At 31.9% G+C, this 18566-nt stretch overlaps 2 protein-coding genes across 2 annotated transcripts; one reads left to right on the forward strand and one right to left on the reverse strand.

The window, feature by feature from the left end:
• Positions 1-818: 818 nt before the first annotated feature.
• On the forward strand, positions 819-7007 carry LOC131949177 (uncharacterized). Its single transcript, XM_059310964.1, has 6 exons — positions 819-1045; positions 2470-2625; positions 2773-2999; positions 3113-3228; positions 5361-5499; positions 5698-7007. The coding sequence occupies exons 1-6, from the start codon at positions 838-840 to the stop codon at positions 6556-6558; spliced, it is 1707 nt and encodes a 568-aa protein (XP_059166947.1). The 5' UTR covers positions 819-837; the 3' UTR covers positions 6559-7007.
• A 19-nt stretch (positions 7008-7026) lies between these two features.
• Positions 7027-18331, reverse strand: LOC131949178 (sterol carrier protein 2). Its single transcript, XM_059310966.1, has 18 exons — positions 18175-18331; positions 17597-17654; positions 17427-17498; positions 16344-16408; positions 15878-15941; positions 15664-15728; positions 15336-15462; positions 15152-15215; positions 14804-14890; positions 14266-14416; positions 14004-14055; positions 13781-13876; positions 13588-13695; positions 8543-8696; positions 8293-8392; positions 7859-7988; positions 7655-7731; positions 7027-7478 (listed from the first exon to the last, which is right to left on the reverse strand). Exons 1-18 carry the CDS (start codon positions 18217-18219, stop codon positions 7386-7388), a joined length of 1608 nt encoding a protein of 535 aa, XP_059166949.1. The 5' UTR covers positions 18220-18331; the 3' UTR covers positions 7027-7385.
• Between the last annotated feature and the right edge of the window lie 235 nt (positions 18332-18566).

The following is an 18566-nucleotide window of genomic DNA, read 5'->3' on the forward strand; positions in this document are numbered from 1 at the left end:
ATAACAGTGTGGTTACCGGCGACCGGCAGCTCAGTACAGTATAGATAAGCCGACACAAACTTTGTTGAACTGGTAATAAGCGGTTAACCAACTTTCATTTAAAATTGCATTTTCTAGCTTGTTTAAATGTGATTCAAGGTATAGATAGCCGCCAGAACTCTGGCGGGTGTCTAATTTACGTGTTGGACAGTTTCTTCCAGGCATCTCTAGGGGGGGGGGGGGGGGGGAGGAGGCGACGGACGTCTACCGCCCCTCCCCTCCTCCCAAACGAAATAGAATGTATGAATTTATATAGAAAATATATAATTCTACCAGTGTGTCGTCATCCCCCACCCACACCCCCGAAAATATCACCAGCCCCCCGGAGAAAAAGTCGGGAAGAAACACTATTTAATAATTAATGTGGCTGCTTATGAACAGTCCACACTACCCTTATAAACGCGAGATCACAAAAACATGTGAACTTTCCTTTATTTGTTTAATGCGAGTTGTTAACTTTTATTTTTAAAAGTGATTAAGTAGGCCTACTCATCTTGACTATTGCTTAGCTCATTTGAAGTTTAATATTTAAAAAATTAAGATGTTACAGTAATGGCCTGTATGATTCTCATGAAAATATGAATTCGCAGTTTAAATATTTTTTTTTGTGAAGCAAAAATAAAATGAATAAATGATGTACTAGATCTAGATAATGAATGCATTTAGAATCTAGAATCTGCATTAAAAATATTTTAATTAACATTTTTTTGCCATATCAACATTAATGTGATAATTGTGTTTTATCAAAACAATAAATAACACAATGGCTTTGATGTTGTTAGGATTCGAATTTAAAGAATGAATAAAGATGTCAGCGTCCTAGAAAAATCCAGAAACGATTTCCTGGTCACATCTGCAGACACCTCTACGAAAAACAATATGCGGCTATCTAAAGAAAATTCTGGAGGTCTGTTGACCGCATTGCCAAGATATTTCAGAAAGTCAATAGTTGCTCAGCTGATTGTGGCAATAATTGTAGTGTTAATTTATTATTCAATAAATGGAGGTTAGTCGTCAACTCGTCAACCCACGTCCCACAACAAACTTGACCTCTTTACTTTATTTATTTAAATTATTTATTATTTAATATTTACTATAGTAGACCTGACCTATAGTATTTACTATTTAGGCCTACTACTTAATATAACTTAACTTCTTTACTTAACTTCAATAACTTCAGTGTTCACTGATGCCCGATGCTTTGATCTGACACCTAATATTATGAGTATTTCAGTAATCGGTAATCTATCGTTTTGGGTACGTAAAATCGCCCGCGACTTGTAATGTGAAAACCAGGTGACTCCTTAAATTTTAATAATTATTTCACATTTTGAGGAGGATTTATATTTTTTAAAATACAAAAATGTTTCCTTGTTTCATTTATGTACCTGTTTTTAAAGAATTGAATTAAAACTTTTCAGTAATAAATGAAGACTAGCGATGTTTCCAACAGATGCAACCATGCTCATTTACTATAGCAGCCATCTTGTTTAAGTTTTATTTTATAAGCTTTTAGCGCGAGATCAGGGGGAAGCCACTCTATTTTACAAATGGCTGCTGTTTATATGGCAAATCTTGCTCGCAAACACTGCTGTTTAAAGTTTATTTCTGGCCTATATCGATATATTTAGCCATTGATTTAGGTTTATTATTCATTTATCTATAATATTTGACACAAACATATGACAATATACTTCTATTAAAGCCTTGACAATGAGGTAACGTTTTCGTACATTAATAGCCGCGGGCGATTTTACGTACCCAAAACGATAGATTACCCAGTAATCAAGTAATCAGACTAAGTCACCAATCTTCAATCTTTAACTGACACTGTTGACATTGCTGTTCTCCAATTTGTAGCCTATTCATTTTAAAAAAAAAATATATATAGATTCTACATAGATCTAATATTTAATAATATTTAATGTATAGTATAGGCCCCTAGTAGGCCTTTACTACTCAGGCATTATATATATATATAGATTCTATATATTATAGTAGTATTTAATATCCTAATTATGACCTATTATATAATTATAGGCCTACAGTACAGTATAGTATACAAATAATAGCCACATTTGTCATTTAGCTAATAGATCTAGTAAATATTAATAGTTTGGAATTGCAGAATCATTGCACTGCAATAACTGCATGTGGATTGGGGTTCTGGTGCTGCAGGTTTCAAACATCTGTCATAAAAGTATTAAAAGCTACTTATTGAAGGTTTATTGTAATATTGTTGGATACCATCATGATATCGATAGCTCATACTACTCATAGGGTGCACGAGCATGTTGTAAATTGCATGTTAAGTAGGCCTACTTGCCGTGTTTTGAACTTTACTATTGTTTGTGCACCTGAAAATGTGGTAGTTGTATAAATTAAAAGTTAAAAAAAAATTATGCCACAAATTTGTTTTATTTTTTACAGGTTTAATTCCAAAATTTTTAGCTCCCAAACTTACATATTTTAATATTGGACCTGAGATGGACAGTCTGGCATACTTTGATGTGAACAGAGATGCTAGTAAAGTCAGATGGGAGAGAGAAGCTAATAGCAGACAAGCTGTAAAAGCAGCAGTGAATAGTAATTTTTTTAAACTCATTAATTATTCAATAATTAGAATAGGCTTTATAAAATATTTTTCATGTGAAGTGAGACTTAATAAGTGTACACAATTTTATCTATTAATTTTCTATAGGTTAAAAAAAAAAAACTTGAATCTAATTTCAGATGAAAAAGTACACATGATTTCGGGTGATGTTATACTAAAAGACCATGGAACAAAATCTCAGAAACTTGTTCCTATTATGGCAAAACCAAGTTCTCCGACAAGTGACATCACACTTAAAGAATGGCTGCAAGAAGTACGCTCTGGTACTAAAGGTATCAGATTGCACTTTCACTCAATGGAATCAGTGGAGATATCTATCCAGATTTTAAGTGATTTTCACAAACAGGTAAGTGATAAGTTAAATAAGAGTCTACTTTTTTTCATTGTAAGAAGCTACTTTAGCATAAGATTGTATATCAAACAACCTGTAGGAATTGATTTCTATGTAATATTTTACAGAATCCAATTAAATTCCCAGTTTGGTTGCATGCTAATGTTTTAAGAGGACCACATGGAGAAGAAGCTGTGATTGACCATAATCGATTTATTAGAGCCATCCAGCGGCAGTTTCCTAAGTATAACTAAGTTTAATATTCAAATTTTTTTTGCCTTGAACATCAAAGTAGTATTTAAGGGAACAAGATACCCATGTTTTCGATAAAATGTTAATTTTGCTACCCAAAATTTTTATTTCTTAATTCGATACTAATACCTTTTATCTATCTAACCCGAACATTTCGGACTTCTACAGCTTACGGTTATTCGTTTATTGCGATGTGAAACATGGTACCCCCCGGCAAGTTTTCACACTACTACGCGGACAGCGGCTATCTTCGAGCGGGTATTACATCATTTATTGCCCGCGAGGCACCATAAACTTAACAGCAATCTAAGGGCGAAGCACTCGTGTACCCGCTGGTGTAGTGACCTTTTCTTTTGTTCTAAAAATAATTGGGATAGAAGTTGTTTTCTTCAAAGTAAAATTTTATATTAAACTCCATATAAGGGCATGCGCGTAAAATTTATGAATGGGAAGAGGTTCATTGATACGCTTGACCAATCATATTATAGTACAGTAAATCAAAATAATTCACGATAGGTTGCAACTAACCACGTGTGCTAGGCAGCCATCTTGTTTCTAGATAAACAAAACAATCGCCTGTCTCGTTTGTTTACCTCATTTGCGTATACTCTTCTATTTGTTGTTTTAAAGTTATACAACAACATTAAGTTTAATAATTGGAACTTTGCCTAGAAATGTACTGTTGATTATCACTGGAACAATATTAAACACTGTTGCGTACGCTTTAAAATTATACTAAGCTGAAACAATGCGTCATGGACATGACTATCAGTTTGAAGAATGTACTGTCCATCCCCTTTACCCCCTTCATTCCCATCTCGCCATTCAACCAACGGCCGGTTTATAATCTTGTTACGGCATGCTGTGATAGGCTTGAACGCGTTCATCAGGCTTTACACCGGACTGTATACGACACGTGTGTTAATGTGTATGCCACTCTCCGTATTGGGTGTGCTAGCAACGAATGTAAATACTAGATAGTAGTAGATAGGATAGCTGGGAAGCATTCACTTAGGCCCTGTACTTGACCCTATCTACACAGATGTGTTATTCGCGGTTGAATGAACATTGGTAATCTATGGTTCATCGGTTCCTCACGCACTATCCAGCGGTGGGATGGGGTGGAGGGGCGTGTCTAGCCTCCAGCGTTGTACCCAGTGTTGTGTTGTAGGCTATTATCATAAGGCAATAAACTTGTGTAAGCTACAATTTAAGTAGGGATAGACATTGTATTGAAGTGAGAAGACCGGCTAACAAACAAAACTTGATCTGGTTTGATGATAGCTGTTCTGAGAATACCGCTCGATTGATAGGATGTGTAATACTTAATAGTCATACATTCATTACCTGTTGTATACATATTTTCTGCTTACATAGAAAAAATCTATCTAAAGCTTACAACATAAATCAAAGCGTATTTTATTAGACAAATGGTTCTTCCACTTATAACAATACGTTTTTTTCTGTTTTCTATAAGAGAAGTTTTTTTCTGTTTTCTATAAGAGAAAACGCACCGTGCCTTTTCCCGCTCTTCTTTTCACGTTTTCTCAACTTTGCATTTTTACTCAAAATTCAACATTCAAATCGCTAAGGCTTTGGAACCCTTTGTCATACAAGAATAAAATGTTCCACGTGCATTCAGCATTATACTATCTACAAAACTACGTTTGTACATTAAGTTTACTACAATACTTTAGGAAATATTGATATTTATGTAACACCACCCCCTAATTTTTGTACATAAATTTACGTAAAAATTTGTATAAAAAATTGAGTACAAGCTATCGCAATGAGTAAACGTAGAAATGTATAGTTTGGTTTGAGAAATCTAAATCTTTCATCCGCTTTTTAAAATCTCTTATGGGAACAAAGCCTTAGCGATTTGAAAAGGTGTTAGTTTTCACACCTTTTCGCTGTTTCCATGGCAACCAGTACTGCTATTGACGGCTATATATTATTTTTGTCTATAGTTTAACAACTATAATTATATGAACTTATTAAACAACCGGAAATGTGTTAAATAAAAAAAAAATTTTTATCCGTGGTGCCTATCCTTAAGCTAGGAAATTTAAATTGTGTGCTAACATTTTAATTGATCATGATCTATGTTCTTGTCAATTCTAGGTGCACCATATCGCTTGGATGGACAACTGGAACACACACTGACCTCACACAAAGTGCTTATGAATGGCAGATGGTTTGGGACATGCTACATCTAGTACAAGAGTTTGAATTTGAGGAATATCAGCAGATTATATTTCAGGTGAATATGTGACTATTCCACTTATTTATGGAAATTTTACAATAAAAATAACCTTTAAAAATTAACTCAGGACTATTTGATACATTTAAAAAATTATAACTGATTTTGTTCCTTACAAATGAAGCATTCTAGTACTTAAATATAATACTTCTAATCATGGTATTTAGTTGCATCTAACAGTTTTGTTTTTGTTTATAGGCTCGCCTGTCATTGATTCATAACTCAGTGCCCCAGTTAAAATGGATCTGTGACAATGTGAAGCAGTCTAAGCTCATGATCTGGCACGAGGATGGGGACGTTGTAGTAAACGAAGACATCATGTACGTCTCATACCGTTTCCCACCTCATGGAGTGTACTTTGACCTCAACCATGACCGCTTCCAAAACTTGCTGGACCAGTACCGACATTTCTCAAGAGACAAAGTCAATCCCTTGGTGCTACAGAGAGACGAGCGTGTGTTTAAACCTGATGGTTGGTGGAAAATGGGATTCCATAAGCAGAAAAACTCTGTGCTGGCCAGTACCGAGGGAATTATTTTGACATCCCCAATAGTTTATATTGTGTCTAAGTCAAAATACATGCCCACTTCGGAAATTTACATCCAGGGTAGAATACAGTTCTACAACAGAGAAGGGCGAGACGCTGAAGACCATGTGACTGGGCTAAATATTTATCTCAGGTCCACTGACTACAGCCGCTTTGACAACCTTGTTGGAATCAGGTGTTTTATTGGTGTTGGAGGTGAAATCGAAGTAACTGGGAGCAACTTGCCTGACAATGTTGAAAATTTCAGAAAATCTGCCAGAGTTACCCCTACCCACACAAATTGTTACCGTTTCAAGATAGTTGATGAGAGGTCACAGATTAGCTTTACGGTAGTTTCTCTTCATGACTGCACAACTTTAGAGAGTGTTGCTGAACCAGAGCCACAGATTGCACTTCTCACTGTTCCGATACCATCTAAACTTTTGACCAATGAGCAGAGACCATTTGTTTTAAAAATGAATGATGTGAAAAGGCAAGTTCTGATTGATGAACTAAGCATTAAGCATAAATAAAATTAAGAAAAAATATCTTGAGTCAAGGCCTAAAATGGCTCATCAGTCATTGTTTTTATGTAAATTATCAAAAGAAAATGTTTAAAAACTATTTGACAATTTACATTTCCTTGTGTAAATATTTGAACTCATGTACACGGATAATTTTTCACTTAGTCATTTTGATCTGCTAAGTTTCTTAAGCAAATCACTTCATTATTGTATAGATCTGGCATGTTTTGCCTTACTGTGGTGAATCTAAGTATCACATTTGAAACTGCTTTAACTGTTTCTTTTACAAAAATGTTGGTACCTGATTCATTGCCAGAGAAAATGTTTATCTTTGTCTACACACATTTGGTTGTGAAATTAAGTAAGTGTATATGATTTATTTGCTACATGTTTATTACTGTACATTCCATTATTTACCCAAGTGGATCTACAAATTAAAATATTCACATATGAAAGTCTGCTAAAAACACACGCAACTACTGTTCAAATGTTTGTTTTATTATATAAAAATCACATTCCATATACATTTTTTATATTAATCAAATAAAACAATATTTAATAGAAACCTTTTGTTAGATTTCATTTTTAAAAAACACCTTGTGTCTGTAAATACTTAGTATAAACTTTTCTTTCATCACAAAATCTTTTAATAGAACAGATTACAGAAAAAACATCTGCTTATAATAGTGTATTTAATCAAAGATATATTTATGCAGTGGGAAAATTGTATCATTACATATAACTCATAAATACACATGGAATAGTGTTCAATTCAAGGGCCCCATAAAAAAGTTTTTCAAAAAATCACATAATGAGCAACAAGATTTATGAAAATTTCAAAGCTTTGATCCTGATTTGGGTTGAAGTTCTTTTAATTTCATTGCTAAGCCCATATTCCCAGCAATCTTAAGTTTTCCTTGAAAAAATGCCTGCAAAACATACAATGTTACAAGGATTGTTACCATTGACAGACATTTATATACTTATGTGTAAATGGTTTTTAATCTAACTACTTGTACAGAATTACATGTACATCTTTTTTTTTTTGTGGGTGTAGCTAATGCATTTCTTATTGGTATAAAGATACAAAGAATGGTTTACTCACAGTCTGAGGGTTCAACTTGCCCAACATAAGGTTATACAAATCTTCATCAGCCATTGTGATAGTTGTATCAGCTTTATCTGCAATTAATGATAACCAAGAAAAATGATATTTTTTTCTTCACTTTAAATTAATACTGAATATTCACATGTTTGAACTGGTCGATAGAAATCTTTCTTGGTGAAACAAATATAGTTATAGGCCTACCTGCAGAATCAAACTTCACAGCACCATTTCCATTTTTGACATCTACAACCCAAACACCTTCCTTATTTCCAGGTCCTTTGACTTTGAAACAAAAAACACCTTTCATCTTTTTAACAATGTTTGCGCCATCCTGTAACAAGCAATTAAAAATTTAGTAAACTAGGATAGTGGTATCAAAATTAAAAGTTAATAGAATAAATAACCATATTAAGTATGGAATTGTAATTCAAACCAAGTTATTAATACATGTGTGATAATCTTACTTTAAAAAAAAAAAAAAAAAAAACAACAACAAAAAGCAGCCCTAAAAAATGGTGTATTACTTGCAATTTTTGTTTTAAAAAAGGGACTTTCATTACTTTATATTTTATCAGCTATAAAATAAACATACATTAATATTTATATATCCCTACGGTGTAACAAAGATCACATACCTGTTCTAATGCTTTTTTAATTTCTGAAAACATTGCAGAAGATTTGAAATCGTTTTCAATAGATGAGCTGGTTGGTACAGCTTGAATATTATTCCTTAGTCTGAAGAAAAAGAAATGTTAGTTGTTTTTTTAATGCAAAATTGTAAAATTAACATCGACAGTGTTTTTAGCTGAGGCAAAAAAAAATAGCCTTTTCCATACTAATAACTTTATTAACCACATAACTTTGTTTTTTATAAAGAAAACCTACACAGCAGCCTCTGGAAACCCATGTTTGTATAGGGACACAACAACAGCACCACCAAGTCCTAAATTATGCTGAAGAGCTACTTTAGCATTGGGAACTTGTCTTTTTCCAGCCATTCCTCTTAGTTGCCAACACAATTCAGAACACTGTGCTAATCCTTATTGTTGTAAAATAAAATAAATAAATCGTAGGGCAGAATAAAAGATAGGAATCAGTTGTTCTTATCAAGGTCAAACAAAAAATTCATTTCAACATGTTTGTTTATAGCTATTTTCTTATTCAGGTGAATAATGTTAGGTCTGTACATTTAAACCATAAAAATAAGTATAAGTTTGCTCAAGATCAAGCTAAGTGGCTAGTTATTTTAGTTTTTAATGAAAATTGCTTTATAACTGTAATTTCAGATAAGAAAATCCATTTTGTTTTTTAGAAAAGAAAAACCCAAAAATGGATAAACAATTTTTAAAACTTTTAGCTAAGTAAATGAAATGTGAATTTAAAAATGTAACTGCAATTCTAGAACTATTAGATTTAGACTATTAGTCTCTATCTACTCTAGTACTTGAGAGAGAGGAACATGAGTGGTATTTATTTTGTGACACATTGAGTGTAGGCCTATAGCCTATATTAATTATTATTAACTTCAAACTAGACATCTAACTAAACTTAAACTTTACACTTCTTCTATTAACTAAACTTAAACATTTTAAAACATGGTTTTATTATTAGTAGTTAGGTCTAGATCATTTGGTATTCAATCAGCATCTCTAAGTTATTATTAGTTTATTTTATAAATTAATTATTAGATCTAGAATCTAGATCTAATTTAAAAATGTAATTTTGAAAGTTAAAGTTAAGTTTGATGAGATGTATGTTATGTTAGTAATATGTAGGGTATGCTTATATAAATATATAAATAAAACGGCCTATTCTTAAATCTTAATATATAGATCTAGTATATAATAGGGCCTAATAATATAGTTAGTAGATTAGTATTAGATAATTACAATAATTAGGCTAGTAGATCTAAATCTAGATTTATTTCATTATTTTATTATTAATAATTATTATTAAATAGGCCTAATAAATATTAGGCCCAATGTAAATATTACAGCGGCATAACGTAGATCTACTACTAAGTACTAGTAGTACTACTTGACTTAAAGTTATATATAAATATATAGTATAGGCCTATATACTATATACTACTATATTTATAGTTATAGTAAAATATAGTTAGTTAGAGTTAGACATACCCCCTTTATAAATGTAACAATCAACGCCCCTCTGTCCTCGTGCTTTAACCAAATGCTATTACAGGGGACAAGGTACATTAAGTAGATCTATATATCTATATAAAATCTAATAGATCTAGGCTACCAATGCAATTACAAAAACAGACTATAGTAGACCGACAAGTAGTTCTATCTTAGTATCTACCGTGATAAGCAACCGTGATAAACAAAGCTAAGGGAGTCAACTCCTACAACAGGAAGACCGGAAATAGTGTTATGCTTGTACGGTAAAACTTCAAATTATTTACCTCCCATTTAATTGATTTAGATATTACACGCATTAGTTAACTATATGATTTTGATGTGGGCCCCATAAACTGTAAACATAATTGTTTGCAGCTCGAATAAAATCTGAATACATTTCTCAATGCAGGCTGTACAATTTTACAATAAAATATCACCAAAAAAAAAAGGGGGGGAGGCATTCATAAGTGACATGACATCACACTTTTTTTGACGATTTTTACCTCCCCCTCCCCCACACTTCGTCACAAAAAGCCAGACCCCCTAAAATGACGTCACACCTCAGCCTACACCCCCCCCCTCAAAATTGCAGTTGAATTATTCTTGAAATACGATCTTTTTCCAAAATCTTGTCTGAACTCTGTCAACGGAGTATTTTAATCAACTCCTATTACAATTTTTAAAAATAGTTTTCTAAAACGCGAAATAACGACTAAAATTCCTTTTCTAACATTGCTTTTTCACAATGCAAAAGTGTGACGTCACACCATCTGGAACACCCCCCCCCCTCCCCCCACCACCTCATCATGCACCATCACAAAATTACAGACCCCCCCCTCCCTCCTACGAGTGTGACTTCATTTATGGACGACCCCATAAACATGTTTGGGATAAATTATTAAAATTGGTCATAAGATATTAGTAGATTAAAATGAAAACTAGAGATAAAGCAATGATAACATTAACAGGTTCCTAGTGTATTGCGATACCAATTTTTTTAGTGTTGTATACAATATGAATCCCCTAATAATAGTTCTAGCAAAAATAGAAACTTGAAGTTAAATATAATATAGGTTTCAGTTCAAAGTGAAATTTCTTTACACCTGTACCATGTTTAATCTAGGCTTACTGAAATTCTAGCTTACATGACTTTGTTAGTGGCATAATGATATACATTTTGAGACTTAAAAAAAAAAAGATTTACTATAGTAGTAATTTTAACTACATAAGCTGAAGTGTGAAAAATAGGCAAGTGTTCAAACTACCACCATGACATATTGCTCTTATTTAAATAATCTAATAGGGTGCCCATAAAGTTCATTTGAATAGTTTTGTACTAAACAAATTAAAAAAGCTATTGTTTCTCTTAATTATCATTTAAATAAGGCATACTGAAGAATGACACAGCTAAAAAAAAGGAATTTATTCAAATTTAATAATATTAATACAAAAAAACATAAGAATAAAAAAAAAAAAAAAACATGGGAAACCATTACAAATATCAAGCTTCTGTGTTTCATAAACTTTTGACTGACTTGCTAGAAATGAAGTTATATTTTTTCATAATTTTCAGCAGGCATGAAAACAATTTTAAAACTTCCGATCCTAAATTAGTTTGGGCCTATTTCTATGTGATTTGTTATCTTATATGTTGCAATGAAATAGGTTCAATTACTAAATTAGGAAATGCAATTGAAAATTAAGTGAGTATCTACAGTGTATACTAGAATACCCGTCATCCCTTGGATAACTGTGGGTTTCGGGGGTCATCCATCAAAAAACATCACGTCTGTCACTCAGAGGCATAGCGAGCCTTCCCGGCGCCCGGGGACAAACTTTTCGATTTTAACCCCCCCCCAAGATTTTGATTTTCAACCCCCCCCCCTCAAACTTTTGATGTGCACCCCCTCCCCCCCCCCCCCACTCAAACTTTCGATTTGAACCCCCCTCAACCTTTCAATTTATTTTTCCAAACCATTTTGGCGCCCCAACATACGTCCCCCCGCCCCCCCCCCCCCTTCACTCCCCCCCGCCTCCCCTCCCCCCCCGCCTCCCCTTTCCCCCCCCCCCGCCTCCCCTTCCCCCCCCCCCCCCGCCTCCCCTTCCCCCCCCCCCCCCGCCTCCCCACCCGCCCCCCGCCCCCTCCTCGCTACGCTACTGCAGTGTCACTTATCGTCACAAAAACAGAGCACACATTCAAAAATATGTTTCTTATCTTTTAAAAACACCGAAAACACCGATTTCGGACTATCCCTTCATATACTGACGTCACATGTGACCTACTCAACTCTACTTCACCTGCCCAGTGTCCCGCCAAGTCTCAGACAACATGTTTTTATCGTTTAAAAAACGATTCCAGCCGAGCATGTCTCTGACCACACTATCCTTTCATATGGTTAGGACAAAGAAACAGATGAACTCTACTTCACCTGCCCTGTATCCTGCCAAGTTCAGATAGGCAACTTTATCATTAACATCTAAAAAAAAAAATTGAAAAAAAAAATCATTTTTTATCATTAACATCTAAAAAAAAAAAAATTGAAAAAAAATATCATTGACATATTGGTCTAGAACCTGTACCACTCGCATGAGAGCGGACAACGCTACAAACTTAGCTATTTACTCCTGACGTCACAAATGAATTTTTATACTATACTTTGATGCAACTTGATTTCGAGCGTCTAGTCTAGAAGTAGTAACTTTCAAATTAAATTTTATCTTAAATTAGCCAAACAAAGATTTATATAAAATAATTAAGGCCTGAAATAGATTCTAGATGTATTAAGGCCTGAAATAGATTCTAGATGTAGAATTTACATTAAGTCTAGATTTAGAATTTACATTGAGTTTAGTGATCTAGATCTAGGCTAGATTCATAAATTTCCTTCGACAGCTGATCTTTAGATCTAGAGAAATTTATTGTAAAACTAAATAAAAAAAGACAGTTGAAAATTGATATAAGTGTTGGAACGTAATAAATACAGCAAACGGACGTATTGTTTAAGTTATGACCGACAGAAAATTAGATTTAGAACGCGTTAAACTTTGGAATGGGAACACAATTTTCTTCGATAGACGCCGCCATTTTATTGTACTAAAGAGTCAACAAAAAACTCTGACGTCACTATCAAGGGACGTCACTATCCCCACAAAGTTTATTCAAAGTATTAACATTTTTTAAAAAATACGGTTAATTTAACGATGAATAAATCAATAAATTAATTAACGTCTTTAAATAAATTTGTGATTAACAGTCTGTCTGCATTAAAAAATTATTCTCTACCTACATACTATTTTACAGCTCTCCAGATAGAGCCGAACATATCAGGATACTTGATCAGGCAAACAAACAAACAAACAAAAAAACAAAAAAATAAATATTCAAACATGTAAACAAACTTGACTTTTAGTAGTATATAGATATATATATATATATATATATATATACACACACACATATTTATATACACATACATACACATATATAATGAGGGGAGGGGGGGGGGGCAAGAGAGAGCCTAAAGTGGATATCACTCACATTCATCCTATAAAAAAAAGTTTTGTTTTTGTTATAGCACCTAAACCGAGCACCGCCCTTGTTGAACTTTGAAATAGCATTAAATAGATTTTGATAAAGTTACTCGTTCTGTCTATGTTACCTTATCTTCACAGATTAAAGTAAGTGTTCTTATCTGAATATATATACCATTTTCATATTTTGTTGCCTTATCAGACTAAAGCAGCAATGATTCAATTCAGATTTAATTAAGAAATAAATTTTAGTCTTACCAGTTGCACCAAGGGGATGTCCCTTTGAAATCAGACCACCACTAGGGTTAACAACATATTTTCCTCCATAAGTATTATCACCCTTATCAATGAATGAACCAGCCTCTCCTGAAGTTAAATAAAAAATATAATATTTCCATTACTTTTTAAAAGTTTTAGGAGTATGCAAATAACTGTATACAGGCCTACTAACCTTTGCCACAAAGTCCAAGAGCCTCGTATGTAAGTAGTTCATTGCATGAGAAACAATCATGGAGCTCCACAACTTGAACATCGGATGGCTTCAGGCCTAAAATACAACTTACAAACTTAAAAAACATTATTAATTAGGTTTAATCTTAAGCACTGCTAATAGTGATTTAGAAATAATGCTTTCTTTATCAGTATTTACAATAGGAGTTAAAAAAAAATATTACCTGCTTTTGCAAAAGCCCTTTTAGCTGTCTTTTCAGCCATATCAAAACCGATCTGTAACAAAATTATTATTAGCATAAAAGACTCACGTCTACAATTTATCATGTTAAACTATATTTTTATGCTTTTACAAATCATCAATAGTATGAATGAACTACCTGAAAATATTAGAATGTGAACTAAAAGCATAAAAAACTTTTCATACATGTGATACATATCAAACTACATGGAAAACAACAATAAAAACATCAGAAGAAACATTACCATTTTCATGCAGCTAAGTTCATTAAATACACTGGGCTCATCTGTGCCTAGTTCCATTGCCACAATCTCCACAGCTTGAGCCTGCAGTCCATTTTTCCTGACAAAATCTTCACTGGCAAGAATGGCGCAAGCTGAGCCATCTGACGTTGGGCTAGAATGATTGAACTTTTCAAATTACTATTTTCAGAAGGCTTCCCATTATCTATTTTATTGCTTACACCAAACATAATACAGTGGTACCTCAAGATATACATTTAATTGGTTCTGTAACATTGCTTGTATATCAAATTGCATGTATCGAAATCAGCTTTCTCCATTAAAATGTATTGAAATGCCATTAATTTGTACCAGCCCATGAAATGCCCCCCCCCCCCCCCCCCCCCACTTTTTTGTTTGTTTCTATACTCCAGTTACATGTATCTCAAATTTTGCTCATATATATCAAAGCAAAATTTAGCTCGCTCTACAGCTTGTATCTTGGGGAACTCAAATGTCTAGGTATCACTGTACAACATTTAATGTTAAATTAATAGCTTACCAACACTGAAGCTTAGTTAAAGGATAGTAAATCATGGGTGAGTTTTTTATTTCATCAAAACTGTATTCTGTTTGGAACTGTGAATACCTGGAGTATTTTTAAAAAAAGCAACATAAAAAAAACTTCCTTGAAATCAAACTTAAAAACAATTTTACACAGTATTTCAATTTTGTAAATGCCATTTACCTCAGCCCTTACATTGGTGTTGTAATTGAATGTATTATATATTCTGATTAATATCAATATTAACTAATGGTGTAGCTAATTAGAGAGCTTGTAATAACATCACTTTGATACCATAACTTTGAACAAATTAGAAAGTGTGAATTTTACTGAAGCTCAACTCACGGATTGTTAGTTGAATGCTTATGGTTTTTGTAGGCAATTTTGGCAAAGTGGTCTGGTGTTGTGCCTGAAATAACAAAAATTAAACTATCATAACAGAAAATGCAGTTAAAATTAAAGAAAACCTAGCAACAGTATTAAGGAGTATTTAAATTATTACTGACAGTAAAGCTTGCCAAATGCATACCATACTTCTCCATATGCTCTCTGCCAGCATTTCCAAAAATCTGAGGAGTGGCTGGTGCTTTGTCAAAGCCTCTTGTTTCTATCATGACTTGTAAATGTTTGTCCATAGGACTCGTGCGATCAGTCCACTGAAAGTTAAGTTATTTTATTAAACTATGGTAAATCCATTCTCTTACTTTACTTAAATTTTTTTTTGCCAGTAATTATGAACATTGCAACTGGTGTAATTTTTTCCTTCTTTATAGTCTTTGTCAAAAATGATCAGTTCAAGGAAGTTTTATATAATAGATTTGTCACCTATTTATAGCTCAATAAACAGCTATATGCACCTTTGGTTTTAAAGATCCACTTTCCATCTTTTCAAAGCCTATTGCCATAACACAATCAGCCAGTCCTAAAATAAGAATAAGAAAACTTAATAGAGAGCAAGTTTATAATTCATACAATTTAACTTTGAAACATGTAAAATCTGACTTGTTAAAAATAATTTTTAGTGTACCACAAGTTACTTAAAATCTAAAAAAAGGGTAAAATGCCAATAACCTCCAGCAATCAAGTTCTTTGCCATGTAGAGAGCAGTTGACCCTGTGGCACAAGCATTGTTAACCTGAGAATGATAAATGCATCAAATTTGTTCAACAAAACCCCTACAGAAAAACCATCATGCATTTCTTCCATCTGTGAATAGTTATTTACTGAAAACTACAGGCAATGATAAAGGTGACTAACAATGCTATAAAACAGTAGTATTATGTGATAAATATTTGATCCACCATCAACAATTAGGTATTTAATGTAAACATTTGCGTCTATCTACACGGATAATGAGAGTGGGGATTCTCTTGATTTGTGAGGGCACAGAAAGGAGCATTAATGATGTGCTGCTTAATATTTTAGGGATTGTCCCCCTTTGCTGATAAAGTTACAGCTTTTGCAAACAATGGAAAAGTTGTAATCAGTGTCAGATACTATATCAGCATCTCTAGAGCTGGCTTACATTCATACATACATTGTAAATTGGAATTCCACTCAGACCAAGTTGATATAGAGCTCTCTGACCACAACATGTATCACCTGATGATGTATAATCTTATGTAAAGCACCAACATACATACAGTTTAAAAAAAAAAAATCACACACACATATATATATATATATATACAATATTATAATTATATATATATATACACTATTATATATAAACACTATTATATATATATACACTATTATATATATATATACACACTATTATATATATATACACACTATTATATATATATACACACTATTATATATATACACATTATTATATATATATACACTATTATATATATATATAGACTATTATATATATATATATATATATATATATATATATATATATATATATATATATATATATATAGAGACTATTATATATTTATATATATATAGACTATTATATATATATATACACTATTATATATATAGACTATTATATATATATACACTATTATATATATATATTTATATATATATATATATATATATATATATATATATATATATATATATATATATATATATATATATATATACACTGTTATATATGTATATATATATATACACTATTATATATATATATTTTTATATATATATATATATATATATATATATATATATATATATATATATATATATATATATATATATACACTGTTATATATGTATATATATATACACACTATTATATATGTATATACACACTATTATATATATATATAAATATATATACACTATTATATATATATACTATTAAATATATATATATATATATATATATATATATATATATATATATATATATATATATATATATATATATATATATATATATATATATATATATATATATATATATATATATATATAATCAGTTTATTTAAGATAAAAATGATAAGTCATAATACTAGCTGATAATTTGCAATGGTCAAAGTACATCAGATAAAAATAATTAGCGATTAAGGCAATAAGGGATTGTGAGTTTAGAAATATCCTCATTACAACAAAACAGCATTGTGAGACAGAATTTTAAAAAATGACCATTACCCACCATAAACATAACCAACACATGCTTGCTCTATCTGATCATATTTAATTCCTGCATCTTCCAGTGCTTTAGTCCCTAATTGGAAAAATTATTTAAACAAATGTAAATCATGTTAACTTTAGAAGTAAAGTGACACATTATTAAAAAAAATAGATCTACATGTTTTTTCACACCTGCTTCCAAAGCCATCTGAGGATAATCAAAGTCATCTCTTTTTCCTGGCTTTTCAAACTGAAATATATTCAAGAAATATATTTAAATGATTGGCAAAATTTAAGTGAGAATATAGATCTAGTCAAATAACTCAGTATATTAGACTAGAGAGTATAATGATAATGAGTAGGGGCCTATAATAATATTATATATATAGATCTATAGTCTATAGATCTAGATTCTTTAGAAATAAACTAAAGTAATTATATTATTATTATTATAGTCTGTGTAATCTAGCCTCTTGTCAAAAAATTACATAAAAAACAATCATGACTGAGTATTAGATCCCCCTATGATTAAGTAAATAAGTAAAGCAAGTTCAAAGTTCGGTTTTTGTGCAACCTCTTTTATTTTATTATTATTTTATTTAATAATTTTAGAATGGATATCTCAAACTACTCAAACTTATTCAGACTTATTTAATATTAGATTGGTAATTTATTTGTTAGATTTTTACACATAGTGAGAGTAAAATTATAGATTTCTACAACTAGTAAAATAGAAAAGTGAACATTTGAAAAGTAATGCAACAGAAGACCTTCGTCATTCCAACACCAACAACAAAAACTCTCCGTGCTGCCATTGTTTCTTTTTTTTACTAATCTAGATCAGGATGTCTTACTCCACCGCGTCACAGTCATACGGAGTATGCTCTTACACAGTTCACACAATTTAGTAAATAACATGTCATAAAAGTTACGCTTATTTGATCTTACGCGTCTTTTATGCACTACTTTCAATGGCCGCAAAGGTCTAAATGAATTAATGCGCACGTAAACCAGTGCTTTCAATAAAACATCGTTTCCTTTAAGAATTTTATGATCAGTTCGTTTAAAATTGACAAAATACCGATATTTAATATTTTTAATTACTGAAATTATATAGAACGTAAAATATAATACTTGTATTTTGTACTACTTCTAGCGGATG

Source organism: Physella acuta, unplaced genomic scaffold (genome assembly GCF_028476545.2).
Source record: "Physella acuta isolate Inbredline_101_S28 unplaced genomic scaffold, ASM2847654v3 ptg000677l, whole genome shotgun sequence".
Lineage (NCBI taxonomy): Eukaryota > Metazoa > Mollusca > Gastropoda > Physidae > Physella > Physella acuta.

Coding starts and splice junctions, on each gene's coding strand:
- LOC131949177 (XM_059310964.1), top strand. CDS start 838: ATGAATAAAGATGTCAGCGTCCTAGAAAAATCCAGAAACGATTTCCTG. Junction 1,046..2,469: donor TTATTATTCAATAAATGGAG/GTTAGTCGTCAA, acceptor TATTTTTTACAG/GTTTAATTCCAAAATTTTTA. Junction 3,000..3,112: donor TAAGTGATTTTCACAAACAG/GTAAGTGATAAG, acceptor AATATTTTACAG/AATCCAATTAAATTCCCAGT.
- LOC131949178 (XM_059310966.1), bottom strand. CDS start 18,219: ATGGCAGCACGGAGAGTTTTTGTTGTTGGTGTTGGAATGACGAAG. Junction 13,696..13,780: donor TCTTGGACTTTGTGGCAAAG/GTTAGTAGGCCT, acceptor ATTTAACTTCAG/GAGAGGCTGGTTCATTCATT. Junction 7,989..8,292: donor TTAAAAAAGCATTAGAACAG/GTATGTGATCTT, acceptor TGCTTGTTACAG/GATGGCGCAAACATTGTTAA.